The sequence below is a fragment of the Anguilla rostrata genome, chromosome 5 (genome assembly GCF_018555375.3).
Source record: "Anguilla rostrata isolate EN2019 chromosome 5, ASM1855537v3, whole genome shotgun sequence".
Lineage (NCBI taxonomy): Eukaryota > Metazoa > Chordata > Actinopteri > Anguilliformes > Anguillidae > Anguilla > Anguilla rostrata.
The window spans coordinates 9,901,199-9,918,164 of record NC_057937.1 but is presented as its reverse complement, the minus strand read 5'-3'; the positions used below and the strand labels follow the sequence as shown (position 1 = coordinate 9,918,164).

General features: G+C 44.8%; 1 protein-coding gene across 22 annotated transcripts in view; it reads left to right on the top strand.

Moving 5' to 3' along the window:
* The window catches only part of tenm3 (teneurin transmembrane protein 3), a 484,477-nt gene that overhangs the window by 388,505 nt on the left and 79,006 nt on the right, over positions 1-16,966 (top strand). For 13 of the 22 annotated variants that reach the window (XM_064335071.1, XM_064335062.1, XM_064335059.1 and 10 more), the window contains 2 exons: positions 6,768-6,866; positions 8,627-8,865. In XM_064335071.1, coding sequence (XP_064191141.1) covers positions 6,768-6,866; positions 8,627-8,865 — 338 coding nt within the window. The remainder of the gene's footprint in view (positions 1-6,767; positions 6,867-8,626; positions 8,866-16,966) is intronic. The other 9 variants (XM_064335073.1, XM_064335078.1, XM_064335072.1 and 6 more) reach the window with 1 other exon arrangement.

Genomic DNA, 16,966 nt, shown 5'->3' with positions numbered 1-16,966 from the left:
CTGGTTATAAATAATACTGCCGGAGAGACTGGGAGGCACAAGTACGAGGCTGGGAAAAAAAACACGTCCTGTAAAATATCATTTTCTAATTCATTATTTCTACTGTTGCTTAAGAGACACGTTGATTCATGTGCTGTCACCTCTGCCAAAAAATTGCTGAATTGTAGCTTTGTTTGCAGCGAGCGCAGCAGAATGTGATGTTGAGAGCGCTCTGAAACAATACAAGTGTACGAAGTGGAGGAATTGTACCTCTCGCCGCGCGTCCAGAAGGTCTTTCTCGCTTTCGTACTTCATCCATCCACAGATTTGTAACTGCACAGCGCTCGGTCGAAGTTCTCTACCGCGACTCAACGGTATTTTCATTTTAATTTGCAGACCCAGCTGTTCTTGCTTCAGTATTTCTGTGTGATTAGCTTCCATTAGTGGTGTGTTAGCAGTATTCAGACGAACGCCCTCCCCATAGGACTCCGGCTCATAAGTAATTTACTGTAAATTAGCAGCCGGAGGTTTGCGTTTGTCCTCCAGCCCTCGAGGAGTCTTTTACCTGCGCGCACTTAATTCCGCTGGAAGACACCACGCGGAAATACGCCGTCCGGAGTCGGTGGTGTGAGGACATTTATGTTAATTACCGACACCAAAAAAAATGACTTACATGATATCTTAAATCGTTTTGACTCCTGGTCAAACTCAGAGCACCGATATGCAGGCTGTCCAGCTGCCAGGTTTAATTTTTTTTTTTTGTGAGGTATCAGTGTTCACAGAGCATGCAAAGTGAACCTGCACATCTCCTAAACCACTGAGACGGGTGCATCACACACACTTTGGCTCGCCTGTCAATCCAAACCGGCCACGTTATTGGCAGGACTGAGTCGGTGAAGCCCTGTCTGCCTTGTGCACCTCGCGGAGTGAGGTGATTGGCTACAAAGTGCTGACGCTTTTTTGATAGAGAGAAACTAATTTAGACTTCATGTTAATGTGTATGTTTATCGGTCTTGGTTGTAATTAATTGTACAAACCTCTGCAAGCTCTGGTTTCTAAACTTCACATAAAAAGAAAGGCGGTAGATAAATGCCTTTTTTATTAGTATACTGACCTTTTATATAATCTAGACAATGGGCTCTGTAATGTTCAAATGGCTTAGAAATGGTGGAATAATGGTTTTATGCGGCATAATTTTATTTACTGCAAGTTATTTATTTGCTCTGATAAAAATATAGAGAAAGTGATTGTGAAATGTGTCACTGCCAATTATTTATTTAAAAATAATTGCAGTGAAAATGTGCAGTGTCCCCTCTCTACATTTTTACCCTAGATAATACACAGCTCAAAATGTGTTGTGTGATGTAAAAGCACCTGCATTAATTTATTTTTAAAAATTTTCAGGAAACATTTAAGTTAATTAATTATACTATTTTTTCTGAGACAGTGTTGTTGAAAAATTCTGCACTGATTAAGTAGTTCAGCTGTGGGCACAGGTTACACGTGTGCCATGTGTAATGTGTGAAATGCAAACTACATGGTAATAAACAGCTTGACTAAAATGAGCCCTTCCACAGTGGCAGGCAAAATTTTCTCCTCGGAACTGTTATTTAACATGTTTTTAAAAATGAAAAACACATGCAGAAAGCCTACACCGACAGCGAAAAGAGCAGACGTGATAATGAATTTGATAAATAAATATGAATCCCACGTTGTCCTTAAAAATATCTCCAAACGAAAAAGGCGAACGAAGAAATAACAATTTTGCCTGCTTCTAATTTCCCTCAAAATATTTCTCAACAAATCTATCAGTACCTCTGAACATCTTATATTCAACAGTCTCTCATAAAATTTTCAGGACTTTCCCCCTCAAACCTCTTTTTTTTCATTCTCCCATTTACTGTCATTTATTTCTCTGAAATTGACTGCTTGCATTTCTCTAAATTCCTTGGCACTGAAAGGTGATAAATTCCCCTTGCCAGCCCTGGAGAGACATGCGTTGGTGTGGTCACTTAACCAAGCACTGGCACTGGTTTTGTCTGGTTCTGTCCAAATCATTTTTTAGCATGCCACAGATGTCTTACAAAAATCTTTGTCTAACTCATTTTCATCCTGTATAATATTACAGCATATTCCTCAAGTGAGGGGGACTCGCACTAGTAGATATTGCCCTTAGGCAACGGTGAGCTGTACGATGCTCTTTTTTTTTAGTAACACATAAAAAATTTAAATTTAACAAGACACGTAACAGTCTGAAGTTTGCGTCTTAGCCACAGCTGTATTTACTTACATACGCCCATGTGTTTGGCCTTGTCTGTAATTGTTTGGGGTGCTGTGGCATTGCATATTTACATCTACGCTCTCTCTGCTTTAAGGTCTTCCCTGCTTAAGACGAGACACACTGTTCCCGCTAAGGTTTTAAGTAGGAAATGATGGAGAGCTGTGTAATTAGATTTGATTCGTAAGAACTTACGTTTTATTCTGCCAAGGTAATTTTTTAAAAAAAATTAAAAACAGCATGTAAAAATTGGAGGAATGAGACTAATAGAAACTTCCACCATTCCATGTCTGTCAGTGTTGTTTCGTTAAAGTGCTGTTCAGCTGTGAGCAAGTTACAAGAACAGAAGAAAATAATATTTTTATTTGTAATGACATTTGGTCTGTAGTTTTAGATTTACAAACTTCACATTAAAGCTGAACATGAGCACAACATGCAGCACTAATCTGAAAAAAAAAAATAAACCTTTTAATATATCGTGGAATGGCCACAGTAATTGTATCACCATGCCAACAAGCATTCGACCAGCACTTCCCATTGAACCAGAAGGCACCACAGAACTTGTCCCATGAACAAACTTTCGCACGCCACAATTTAGAGAACAAGGGCCCTCGTGGCATACAGTCTCACACATGTTCTTATTCAAAACTGCAGACACACTCCACACATCTGCTAACTGTTACGACTCCGTTTAGGAGGGCTATTTTTCACCATAAAAGCTTGATGGAAACCCATTTCATTTCCTTTGTAAGGGCACCTGTATGGCCATAAAAAAGACAAGCCTGTGAACATAACAATTACCATTTAGCAGGTATATTGAGCTTGTCGTTCGCTTGAAGTTTTACTGGGGGGAAAGTGTAAATTAAAATTAAGATGGCCCTGTAAATACACCCACACACGCATGCACACTCATACTCACATACGCACAAGCACAAACACACACACATGCGCATGCACGCACACACACACACAGTGAGTACATTAGCCAGTAAGTCAGTGGATGTAACCAGCCAGATTTGTGAAAGCTTGGCTTGTCCAATCACACACCATCTCTTCAGTATCATTTTCCAGACAGATCCCACTCTCGTAGTATATTATTATTATTATTATTATTATTATTATTATTATTATCAGTATTAATAAAATGCCTTGCTGAAGAGCTGTTTTCCATGCAGCGCTGCTCCTCTGCTGAGCCTGTGAGCTGAATGCTGTGCAGTCACTTGTTGGAGAGCAGCATTCGCTGAAAGCTGAAAGGAGATATATGTGGATTAGCATAGTAATTTGCTGCTCAGGCTCGCACCGTCTCTAATCAGTTAACAACGGTCATCCAGGCCGTTGTACTTGATATCAGAGCCCGCTAAAGCCCGCCACAATGCAGATATTCCATTCAGCGCGCTTGCTATGTGTATTTCGGTCTTCCCGGTTAATTTATTTTAATAGTCGGAAACACAGGAAGTATTGAAAAGAGGGTTATTAGTTCCAATAGCAGGCTTATGAAGGGATATTTAATTATAAGTTCAGGAAAAAAAAGTGTAACGCAAACCGATTTCCGTGAAAACCTCTACCTTATTAAAAGAGATGAAAAAAACCTCCGTTGGCATAACGGAGCAATCTGAGGGTGCGAAATAGTATAAAAGAAGTGAGACAATTAAAATTGTGACATTTAACAGGAGCTGGGAAGAAATTTAATCTACTTTAATTGTCCTCAGAGCTCTAATGTACACCGGCATTAGTAGCCTCATCACTGAAATATTTAAACAAACTTTGATAAATTACTTGATAAATGCGCTTCATTATACGCCATACATTAGTATTTTTCGGAAGACGAAAATAGTTTAAGCCTTTATTTTTCAATCTCGAATATAAAGGAGTAAAAAAAATAAAAAAATAAAAAAAAAAACCCATGGGTGTCAAACCAAGTCCCAGGCTTGTCACTTCATTTACCGCTTAGTTAAATTTATGTTTTACACCTCAGTGTAACACACACAGAGTCGCTGCTCCCCCCGCCCACCCCCCTGCATTCGGTGCGGTAACACCGCCGTTCTGCTACGCTCAGCCGGCCGTGTACTCTGAACGTGTCAGTGTCGATTTGATGAGGTCAGAGGGGGCGGTAGCGCTGAGGTAAGGGGTCGTGACCCCCAGCTCCCGGGGGCAGCGGGAGGATCACAGGGAGAACGAATGGCGTGCGCGGGGGGGGGGAGGGGGCACTTTCCTCCCCGAGGTGGGGTGCGTGGGGGGGGAATTAAAATTTTTTTAAATGAACTTTGCTGAACTACATTTCACATCAAACGTGTCACATCAAACGCGTCCAATCAACGAGAAGAAGAAAGCGGGGACCTGATATTTGCCAACATGAAAAAACGGTGACGCATGACAGTGAGAGAGAGAGAGAGAGATATTTGGGATGGCTCTGGGATAGGGAGCGAGAGAACGAGAAGGGAAAGGATTGAGCCCCTGTGATAAGCCATCTCTGAATCCATTTGAGCAATAGAGGAGTCGAGATGGAGAGAGCGGGGGATGAAGAGAGAGAGAGGGGTACAGAAAAGGACAGAGTCTCCTGTCTTTGGATTTCGTTGGCCTGGCCTCTGGGGACCGGACTGCCCTTGAGGTTTGTCTGCTCATGTGAACAGACAGGGCACTAATTGAAACCACATCCACAGTAGCGGTACAACACTGCTCAAACTGTCTGTGTGCGTGTTTGTGTGCATGTGTGTGTGTGCGCGCACATGTTTGCATGGGTGTGTGTGCGTGTGTGTGTGTTTGGGTGTGTGTCTGTGTGTGTGTGTGCAGGCACATGTTTTGCTTGGGTGTGTGCGCATGCGTGTGTGTGTGCGCGCATGTGTGTATGTGTACACGTGTGTGTGTGTGCGCGCACGTGTGTTTGCATGTGTTTGTGTGTGTGTGTGTGCGCGTGTGCGACTGTGCACACGTGTGTGCTTGCGTCTGTGTGAGAGAGAGAGAGAGAGAGAGAGAGCGCTTGTGTGTTCAAGTACAGTATGTGTGTCCCTCGCTCTCCTCACCCTGCTGTGCATGTAGTGACCCTCTACATCAGAGTCTCTCCTCATTTTTTTTCATTTTCTCTGCCTGGCTTCAGGTCTGTTTTGTCTCTATGCAGTGAGTGGCCCATCCATTACTGCCTCCCTAGGTGGGTCAGGTCCTAGGACAGCCTGCTTTAACCTGCTTTTAACACTTACGCCTGCCTGCCTGCCTCTCTCTCTCTCTCTCTCTCTCTCTCTCTCTCCCTCCCTCACTCTCTCTCTCTCTCTGTATGTCTGCCTCTCTCTCCTGACTGCCTGTGATATGGCTCATCCTTCACTGCCTTATATCTCTAAGCACCGATACTGTGGGGGACGGCCGCGTGCGCTCTTGTGTCCACCAGTACCGGAACCGCAGAGTTCCATCTAACCGCAGCGCGTTTTTGGCCCTGAATGGTGAAATTAAGAAACTCAACTTCACAGTGCCACTTAAGAATGTCAGAGAGAGACTGTGGAGTCCTGAGTTTAGCACACTGGAGCTGGATTCAGTTTGAACTGGGGTGCAAATTATTAGTGAATTTTATAAATAATACATATACAAATGATGGCTGTATATCACATTTTTTTTAATTATTGCAACTTTCACATATGTAATTATTGCACGTATGTAATTACTTCTTAATACAGAGTTTCAAAATGCATAAGAATTCATAACTAAAATGAAGATTACTTTTTGTGTATTCAAATTTTTTTTACCGTGTTTCGAATCAGTATATTTTCATATAAGTGAAATGACTTTAAAGGCAGTGCATTATTCTCAATTCAGCAAACTACAGCAGTGACTATATGTGAATGTAACTGTGAAATTCCAATTGTGTCTTGTATTCAAGGGAACACAAAGTTACTCTTGATTGATCCAAATTTCAGATTAATTAATAAACAAACAACTCTTCATTTGTCTGTATCAAATGAACTGAGCAGATCATTCAGAAATATCTAATTAAATCTCGATATTTCTTGACTGAGCTGCATTAATTAACATTGTTATCTCTCTAATGATGAACAGGCCTACTGAATGAAAAGTTCTGGATTGTAGCTTTTTCCCAGATCTGTGAAACTGCACCCCCCCACTCCCCCTGCCACCCCCACCTCCCTGTAGAAATAATATGGCCTCCACCTGTCTCGCAGTCCAGCTCCAGTCTCAAAAGAAAGAGGGGAGGAAAAAGATCTGTGTGACTCCTCTCTGCAATCACCACAACCTCCTGTCAGCCCTCATCATTTTCAATGTGTGTATTTACAGCAGCGAAATAAATATTTAAACAGTCGCAGCTGGGACGCGCACACTCCCCCTCTTAGGATGCATCCCTGCGCTTTCTTTCCCCCCTCCCCTCCCTGTGATCTGATTGGACGGGGGGCCTTGTTGGAGAATGCTCAGGTGATGTGGTGGCGGTGCTTTGTTTTGTGTGAGAAGTGCTTCTGGAGCTGCCGTAACAACCTGCTAATTGTCTGTCTCTATATCTCGTTCCCACATGTAGAAAATTAGCAAAGCAAGCAGTTCTCGAAAACGGGCATGACAACCTAATAGAGATGGATGTATTCACTCCAGCGTGCCACGAAGGGGGCTATGGGGAAGGGTACGTTCTCCTAAGTGTTCCCATGATGCCAGCTGCTGATGCCAATGTCGACTCTGAGCCCAAAAAAATGTGCAGGTTGTTCTCTTTTACAGGGGGCGGGGTTTGTTGGAGGGTGGTCAGGCTCGCGCCTGTTAAGTTCACAAGAACATTTGACGGCGTGAACAGGACAACGACTGTCAAAACTGGGCCCTGTCAAAATGGCCACCCCAGCCCTCCCTAGCACCTCTCCTCTAAATCCCATCGGTGTCTCTGAACACCTCTGTTGAGAACTACTCCAACTGACATACCCCACTCATTAAATAGTCTCCTCACTGAAAGAATAGTGTGCCTATTTTCAGTCAGAATTTGCCCCTCCACTTTGATTTGCAAATAAATGCTGTGTATTTTAGGCAGTGCGAAGCTCTCTGTGGCACGCATTGCATTTTTAGTACACTTCTGTCGCACTCAAATAGGAATACAAGTGCCCGAGGGCACAGAAGTTGATAACAATGTGTACAGAGTGAAGTTTGTGAACAGCCTTGAGTCCCCAACTGTGATCAGATTAGATTTCAACAAAAAAAAAAAAAAAACTGTTTGCCAGGAATTTCATTTAAATAAGTCAAAAAACCCTTAAGTCAGTTTTGACAACACTTGGATTTTTCCTTAGCTAGTCCCATGAAATCTGTCATCTAACTATCCGTATCGTATCTATTGAAGTTCCGTTTATTTATATTCATTAATTTACTTTTTGCTTTCGGTGGAAATTTTAAAATTCCACTCCTGCAATCTAGCCCTCTGTTTATCATCAGGTATAAACAATCAGGCTATTAGATTTGTGTTTGTTGTGGGATACCAAAACAGGTGAAGCTAATTGGATTTAACGCTCAGTTGTATTTGATATCACAGCTGGAATCATTCTTGTTTGTTCTGTTGTTTAATGTCCTCCTGGTTCAGTCTCTAATGTTTTAAAAATGAATGCTGTTTTGGAGAATTGCTTAACTTTGCAACACTGAGGTGTTTTCTAATCAAAAGGGGCTTAGGCCCAAAATGCAGACAGTAAACAACATTGAAATGAGCTGAGTCTATAAATTTGTCTCCATCGCATTGTCATATGGGAATTTTTTTTTCTCCTTTTTCTTTACAAAAAGGCAAGAAATTAAAAAGCATCTCAGAAGGTTTAAAACTGCCAAGTAATCAAATTCATGCTTTCCACAACAGCAGTTTTATTTATTTATTGTTTTTGTTTTTTTCCCCAGAAGCGTTACACCTGAACTTGAGACCCTAAATCCCTTGTTGAGGTGTTAATTCGGAATTAGAGGGTTGGGTTCATCTGTCCGGGCACCCCTCTTAACCCTGAAGCGTAGAGACCGTTACATGCTGGGGTTTTATGGAAAAGCAAAGCAGGCGCAAAGGTTTTAATTTATCAGCTGCCAAGGTTGTCACAGAGGTGAAAAAGCCAATGGGAAGCTGCCAACTAATGAATTAGATTCAAACAGCTGACCTCATTAATTACCACAAGTCCAATGGTCTATTAGTCCAGGCATAGTTTTACTCCAGGGCAGCGAGAGCCTTCTGAATGAGGATACTTCCCTTTATTTTTCTGTCCAAAGAGGTCTGCGTTTAGTGTATATTGTCATGTATGGTATGTTTTCTCTGTGTGTGTCTGTGCCTGTAAGGCATGTCATATTTTAACTTCTCAAAATGCTGTTTGCTAAGGCATGTTATTTTTGTTTTCTATTCTCCCCCCCCACCCTTCCTCCGCTTCTTCCTCCCCCCTCCAGGCACTTCCTCTTTAAGACAGGCACAGGCACGACTCCCCTCTTCAGCACCGCGACCCCGGGCTACACCATGGCGACCGGAGCCGTCTATTCCCCGCCCACCCGACCCCTGCCCCGGAACTCGCTCTCCAGGAGCGCCTTCAAGTTCAAGAAGTCCTCCAAGTACTGCTCCTGGAGGTGCACGGCGCTCAGCGCGGTGGGCGTGTCCATCCTGCTGTCCGTCCTGCTCTGCTACTGCATAGGTAACCATGGCGTCCGCTTGACCCACCCCCGCTCCACATAATGGGTGTCTGGAAGGAAAAACAAAACACCAGATGACACGTACGGGAGGTTGAGAGTGATTGAGGAGGCCACACTCTTCACAAAATATTTTCTATCCTTTTTAATCCTTTGAAGAGTAGGTATTTCAAAATGTTTTTTTCTAAATTCTAATACAGTGTTCAATTATTAATATTCCAATCACATATTTTTGATCTTAAGCCCAGTTGAGACCAAAGCGTTGCAGCAGTGTGAACTGCCCGTCTCAGAACGTCTGATCCAGATTCTTGCTGTTCCAGGCATTTCAACTTGTCTAATCGCAGCTGAGTGTTAGAACGTTGCAAGGAGTCACCAGATTGTCACGTTGCATATCTCCGGTCTAAACTGGGCTTTGCATCCCTAAATCATACCCAGTAAGTAGTGGTCCAAACCCAAAGCACAGTCAGGGATGCCCATCTGATTATTTAAGAAGAAATATGTTAGAATTGTGTGATGAGCTCACAGATACTGCTTGGGAGGGGAAAAGGACCCTGATTTCTTTAAAGTGAGGCCGGTTTCGTGAGCTTACGCCCTCCAGCCCAGACGTTTGTTGACTGTGGGCCCTGATGCCGAGCCCTGCATGTTTTGACTACAGCCAATAGACGACAATGCTGCTTTCAGCGTTTTATTTCAGCGTTTTAGCGCGTGCGAAATAAAAACGGGCGAAACGCGCTGGACGCCGCTCGCCGCACGGCCGCTCGGCCGCTGTGCGAGGAGCGTTGGCGCTCGTCCCGGCCGCAGAGGAACGGGCACTGCGGATTGGGCGGGCGCATTAAATGCATCCCTGTCACCGGAGCAGCGGAGGGGACATCTGCCAGGCTCAAAGCATGCGGCGCGGGAGAAAGGAAGGGGGGAGGGGGCGAGGGAGGAAGGGAGAGAAGAAGGAGGGAGGGAGGGAGGGAGGGAGGGAGGCTGGAGAATCAGAAAGCGATTCTCCACAGCCAACACGCCGGCGATGCTGTGACCATGAGCCTCCAGCAGATCTTGTATAAACAGGCTCTCGGGCCGATAACATCTCCAGAGCTTACACCGGGCTGAGATGCTTCCCCCCCCCCCCCCCCCCCCGCGCCCGGAGAAACGTACACGCGCCGTCTCCAGGGGGAACGCGCCAGCGGGACGAGGGCTTTGGCGATCCTCGCGGCGCGAATCAAAGCCGGTGGGGACCTCCGGCGCGCGGCGTCCCGGCCCGGGCGATGAAGGCCGCTGCAGATACCGCGCTCGCTCGCCCGCTCGCCCGGCTCCTTCCACTCGCTCGTTCCGGTCACGCGGTTCAGCCGCGTTCTATCTGCCACGGGGCGGCTACACACCACGGCACGTTCACACGAAGAGGAAATAAGGATGTGCCGTTTATTAAAGTCTGTTTAGGTGTTTTTTACACGCATTTGACTGAGTTTCTGACTGTAAATCACACTGTACACCAGTGGTAACCAACCCTGTTCCTGGAGATGTACTATCCTGTATCCTTCACTCCAACCCTAACAAAGCACACTTCTTTCAACAGCTAGAGATCTTGTTGTGTTGCTAATTAGCAGAGTCAGGTGTGCTAAATTAGGGTTGAAATGAAAATCTACAGGTTGGTAGATCTCCAGGAACAGGATTGGTTACTGTTGTTGTACACATACTCCATTTCAGTGTCAGTTACAATGTACAAATAAAAGGGGTTAATTTTTTTTTTTTAAACCCACTGAAAGAGTACAAATTATTCCTTTAAAGCACTTAGTGTTGAATTCTTACTGAATATTTTGCTGTATATCGTCCCTTGATGATACATGCGAACATAAGTTACCAAAATACCAAAATAGATCAACGTTTCCCAATAGAAGGTAGGGATTGTGGAGGAGCATGTGACTCACAAGCCCTTAAGGTATTTCACTCAGAACTGAGTGATTGCTTGTAGGATAACACGTGAGTTCTCCTCACAGTGTAGCATTAAGTCGTTTCTGTTAATTATGGACCTGTGCTCTATGGGCTTATGTGTTAGCCGCTGGGAAGTCGCTTATTCACACCCAGGAAATGCATGTTTCCCCTTCCTGTCAATGGCGTCCCCATTGGCTGTGGAAGATGAGCAGCGGCCAATCTGAACCCTTCCTGTCAACAGCGTCCCCATTGGCTGTGGAAGATGAGCAGCGGCCAATCAGAAATCGCCCGTGTGCCGTTACCAGGCAGCCTTTTCCGCCCGTCTCCTCAGACGTGTTATCTGGTTTCGCGCGGCGTGTTGATTTGTTGGTGGATCTCCCGTAATAAAACACTGATTGAACATTATCCACTTGGATGTGAGCACAGCGGGACGCTTAAGTGCAAAGCTAATTTATGGAAAAATATGGATTCCTAATCACAGAACGGCCCTGTAGGGGACAAATATCACTGCGCGGCTTTGGATGCGCAAGCTTTCATCTTAAATTTATGTTTTGGTATCAATCCAGTGAGCTTTTATTATCAGACCTCATTATCTTCCTCTTATAATCATGTACATCTTGGCTTTAGAGTTCCTATGACTCCAGATACCCAGCTTAAAAGGGCAGAGGCTTGTGTTTATGACTCAGGAGGAAGAACATTAACTCTCCGGCACTTCTGCGAGTGGGAGGGAGAGAAAATAAAGGAGAAGAAAGTTGATGCCCAGCATGGTGCCAAGAGAAATGTTGTTGACGCCAATCCGCATGCTCCTTTTGTTCTTCCTTCAGCTCTTCTAAAAAGTGTTGCTCGCAAAGTTTTAGCTTCGGTTAATGCCGCAAAACAAGGATGAGCCGCCGCCTGACAGGTAGCCATTTTGAATTCAGGCTGAAAGGGCGAGGCGCGTGGCACAGGCCATAGGACAGCCCACGTGTGAATCCGCCTGCTTAGTTAATGGAATGAAACGATCCCGCAGCTTCTGAATGGTGACAACGGCCGATCTCCGCAGCGTTCTTTGTGGTTAACATAAGCTCATAAGACGAGTTTCACGCTATTGAATTCTAAAGCCTGAGATTAATGGATTGAGATTCATGCCCCATTGGGATAATCTGTGGTTAACGTAAGCTTAAGACAGTTTCACGCTTTGTTCTAAAAGATAAATTACACCCTTTACAACCTCAACCGTAAATTTCAAAACGGTTATGTGCTTTTAAAAAGTAAGTTGCTAACAAGTTGCTACATTGAAACTACAACAACAGTCGGATTCTGGCAACTGCCATCCAAGGTTCCATACTAGCCCGCCTGCACACGACAACTGTTGTAGTTTCAATGTAGCAACTTGTTAGCAACTTACTTTTTTAAAACATAACAGCTTCAAAATGTACGGCTGGGATATTAACGGGTGTAATTTATCTTGAAGAACAAAACATGAAACTGTCTTAGGCTCACGTTAACCACAGACCTTATTTTCTGCAGAAAACGAAATCCCTGTGGGAAAAAAGCACTGGATATCTGCCGAGGGAACCCATGGCGGAAGATACTTCCGAGTTGGCCTACAAAAAGACGTCAACACTGTAACACTATTATGGAAACAGCAGAACCATTGGCAGCTGGAGCAGTGCTTTTCCCTCGACCTCTACATCTCTGTGGGCGGATATTTAAAAAGTTCAGCTCAAATTCCCGTCTGGTTGGTTCATAATGAACACATTCAGCTCTCTTTTAAGAACCAAAATTCTAAATTATAACTATCTTTATTGCCATTTTCTGAAATAATTAGGTTAGTTAATTAAAATATCAGTGAACAGAAATTTAGTGAGAGGATGTTCTTATGGTAGGAACCTGGTCATTTAGCCCTTCTTTAGCTAATAAGTGTGAAACACTTTTTGACTGTTGAATCTCTCATTAAAAAGAAAAAGTTTATTATGAAAAAGTACACTGCTCTTGAGTTTAGTCTTGAAGAATCCATGGGTTCCTGACCTCACTGTGAATCTTGGCAAGTTATTTCATGAGTAAATATCTCTCTGTGTGAAGAAATTCTTTCTATTGCCAGTGTGAAATTTGCTTCAAAGCTAAATTCCTCCCATGCCCTTTGGTTCTGTTGACTGAATTTAGTTTGAAATAACTTCCAAGGTCCGTCATAATATGGTTATTTTCTGAACAATGTATATCCAACCATTGTGAGCATTCCCCATTCCCTTTATTTAAATCTCTGTAGGCCTGTCATTTCATATCTCATACCACCGTTCTTTCTAACATTTCACAAAAATCTTTATTTATGTGATTCGCATAGACATCTCACTCTTATCTGGCTGCGGACTCTTAAGGACATTGCTCACACTACAGTCTGTGGTAGATTTGGAACAGGGTAGCTGGGTTTGGTGGGAGGAGTTGGCGTGTGGAGCATTGCTAATGACCATAACGCACATCTTCTCAACAATCGATCTCTGTCCGTGTAAACAGTCCCTCTGTGGTTTAAGCATGTGAACCGTCCCACTTTTTAAAAAATCAGCCGGTCTGTCGCGGGAGAAAAACTATTCCCACTCGTTGGTGGGCCACCAATGAAGTCTCAGGACGCGTGTTTTAAGTTACAGCGAGATACGGAAAGCCTCCTGGGACATAAAGAGCAAACTTTGCTTTCTAGTCTCTGCCTTCGTCTGTCGCATGTGAAGCTTTTGAGCCAGGGGTGTCAAACTTCCGTACTGGAGGGCCTCAGTGTCTGCAGAACAAGGTGGGAACAAGGCCTTGGGAACAAGGTGTGCAGACTCTTTAGCCAGCCAATGACTGAAATGGATCAATCATGCTGAAACCCGCCATAGACCTGCAGACACTGTTCTAAGCCATTAAAAAGGAAGGAACAACTTTGACCCTGAGGTCGCCAACAAACTACATGGATCAGCATTTGAATGGATGTCAGTTGAAAAATGTATTATTTCTCAAAAATTCTACCATAATCAAAGAACCCTGAATGAGAATGTGAGAGAAGAGTACAATAGGATTTTTTAAGTGCTGCAATTTCCACCCTGTAAGTAGGTCTCTTTACAGTGAGTCATTGTTTACGCTGAAGGAGTTTTTCATGCGTCCTCGATAATAAGAGTATATCTTGGGAGCCTTGTAATTGCTCAAATATTTTTACAGCTATTCAGAATGCAAATTTCTCATCCTCAGAAGGTAGCCTTTTCTGCATTTTCATCAGGCACAAACCTAAGATGAGCTTTACAATGATTGAAAAGGGACTCCCAGTGCATGGCAGTTTGAGCCATTCCAAGTTTTACTAGGCACAGATGTGCATCCTAAGTGGAGGCCCCCTGCTGGAGGAGTCCAGTCGGTGCACCCAACTGAGTCTCTAGGTGCTGTTTCTGTCACTGCTCTTTCTCTCCGTTTGTTTGTATGTGAGCTTGTCTCATTAGTGTCTGATGCGGAGTAGGTGCGATGATGGCTCCCACACCTCACAGACGGCCTGTAGGACCGTGATGCCTGTCCGTCAAAGCCGGACCATTTGTTCTCCTTGTTCGCTGTCAGTCATCTCCGCGGACAGGAGTGCGTTTCTCGCGGCGTCTGCTCTTCCTTCGTGTTGTGAGTGCTGCCTCCGGGATGCGCCATGTCACTGCTTGTCTTGGTCAGCGCGGGGGAACGGAAGAACACCAGATTAATTTCGGGAACCATCTGCCGAGGGTTATTCCGTCCCCTCGCTGCAGGAGCGCTGAGTGTCCCAGAAACAGAAGTCTGAATATGCGGTTTAAATTTCAGGAGATAAGTTAAGTTAGTTGTGTTTACTTTTTACCTCATTGATTTCCTTTATCTTTTTGTGCAGGAGGTGCTTGCCATGCACAGTGGACCAATGTAGTTTGTCATTCCATTTCCTGTTTGCCTGACCCTGTGAAAATGCACACACATGGACATACAGTACAGCTAATAAAGCACACAGACATACACACAGCTCATAACACACACATGTACACACACGCATGGACTCACGTACAGCTCATAAAGCACACAGGCATACACACAGCTCATAAACACACACAGACTCACATGCTGCTCATAAAGTACACACAGCTCATAAAACACAAACATGCAAACGCACTCACACACACATACTCACATACAGCTCACAAACACACACGCATGCTCACACAGCTGACAAACACACACACGCGCTCACACACGGCTCGCGCATGCACACGCACGTGCCCACATGCACGGAATCACTTTCGCAGGTGCACACAACCGATCTCTCATTCGCACAGCCGCAAATAATTCATAAACAACATTTACTTTACTTTACAAAGTTTACTTTACAAAACTTTACTCTTTCTCTAACAGCGCGGTGTACTAATGGAACTTTTCTGCGGATTGTTTTTCTCCGTTTTTGCGGGAGAGAACTAACCTTCCGCGCAACATGAAAGGACCGGCAGAGACGCTGCAGCAGAAGCGCATCGCAGCTATCAAGACCAATGCTGTTTTTCTGCTGGAAGGGCCGAAGATCAACGCAGCACCCTGGGCCCCGCTGCGCCCGGCTTCTGGCTTCTGTGTTCCGTTCCCGGGCTCTCCGACGTTGGGCTGGCAATTCCATTCTGGTTCACCATACCAGACAGCGCTTAATTATTTAAGTGATGCTTCTGACAGGTGCCGGTTGAGGGAATTGGCTGGTCGGCTGAGCTGAAGTTCTCAGCGATCGAGCAAAGGGCCCGGGTTCACCTTCGCTTTTGATTCTTGTCTGCAGATCATTAAGTATTCCGTTCGATTCTGCATGGTTGGCCCCCGTGCCCCACCCCCACACCACCCCCACCCCCACCCCCCCCACCCCCCTCCTCCATCCATTATTTTGCGTTGCTCACCCAGTAAGAGATGCTTCTTGAACAGACACCTCCAGGTCGATTGTAGGGGAAATCAAATGAGCATGTAATTTTGAAGAGGCCTTTTCCCAAGCAGTTTGTGTATTCTTCACTTCCAAGAGGCTCAGAGCGAGAGAGTAAGAAAAGTAAAAGAAGAACAGTTTTTCAGTGATGAAACAAGCAGGGGAGGAGAGGGAAGGACATCCATCCACAAGTCCCATTCCTGATGTTTCTTAATCAGTGTTTAGCTTTGAGCAAGATCCTCTCTCTCTCTTTCAAGATCCTCTCTCTCTGTCTCTCTACCACCCAGAGACACAGTCTTTGATCCCAGGAAGTTTATCTCCTTGCTTTAGTATTAAAGCAGCATAGCATTTGATGTTTTGCCATTACAGTGACAAATGGTTGCGCACGGCAACAGAGTCAAAGCTTTTTTGGATAAATGCGCCATAATATCCGACAAATACAGATCAGCTATTTAGTGCTGCTGGTGGCAAAAGTTCTGTTCTGTTTTTATTTGAGCATCATTGATAGCTGATTGTGGCTTTCCATTGATGGCCCGCACACCCCTCCTCCCAGGTTCACGTGTATCCTTCCTTCCTTCCTTTTTCTTTTTTCTTTTTTTCTTGCCTTTTAATCTGGACCCTTGTCGTATCCATCTCATCTCGCTGAAACAGATATGTTAAATACCCTTTCCTCACCTCCCGGAGAATGTAGCGTCGTGTGCTGGACACGGCTGGGATGAGTGCGCTCAGGTGCACCTGGGTGTTCAGAATGCGGAGGCGGCCAATCGGTGTCTCCCAGGAGCCGAGGGAAGCGTTCGCGCTCCCGCTTCCTCATTCGCCGGCTCTGGGCTCCTGGCTTTCCCCCGGAATGTTCCGTTAGCTGCCTCGCGCGCAATGTAATGAATTACTTCACCGCTGCGTTGGAGCTCGAGCCAAGCCGCCTGAAAAGGAGAAACTAATTTCAATTACGTCCCATTTGAACCCCCACAAACTCCCGGGGAAAATAAGTCCTCCTCTTCGTCTTCCTCCTCCTCCTCCTATCAGTACAGGGCCCGGCTGCGTTTTACGTAACGTCTTAACGTTCCAGCTTTGCGGCACCCCGCTCGTGACACGTTCACTCTGAAAATGAGCAAGAATAAAACCGAAAACAAATACTGCTTTCAGGCTTTGTGTCGGGTTTAATGCCTCTGCCCTCCAGTCGCAGAACAGCCGCAAAACACATATTGTTCCCCGTCCGATTAGCCTGCGCCCCTTTCTTTTACTGTGTCACTTTTTAAAGGGGAAAAGCGTCTAATTTAATTTGCTTCATCGGTTATTTG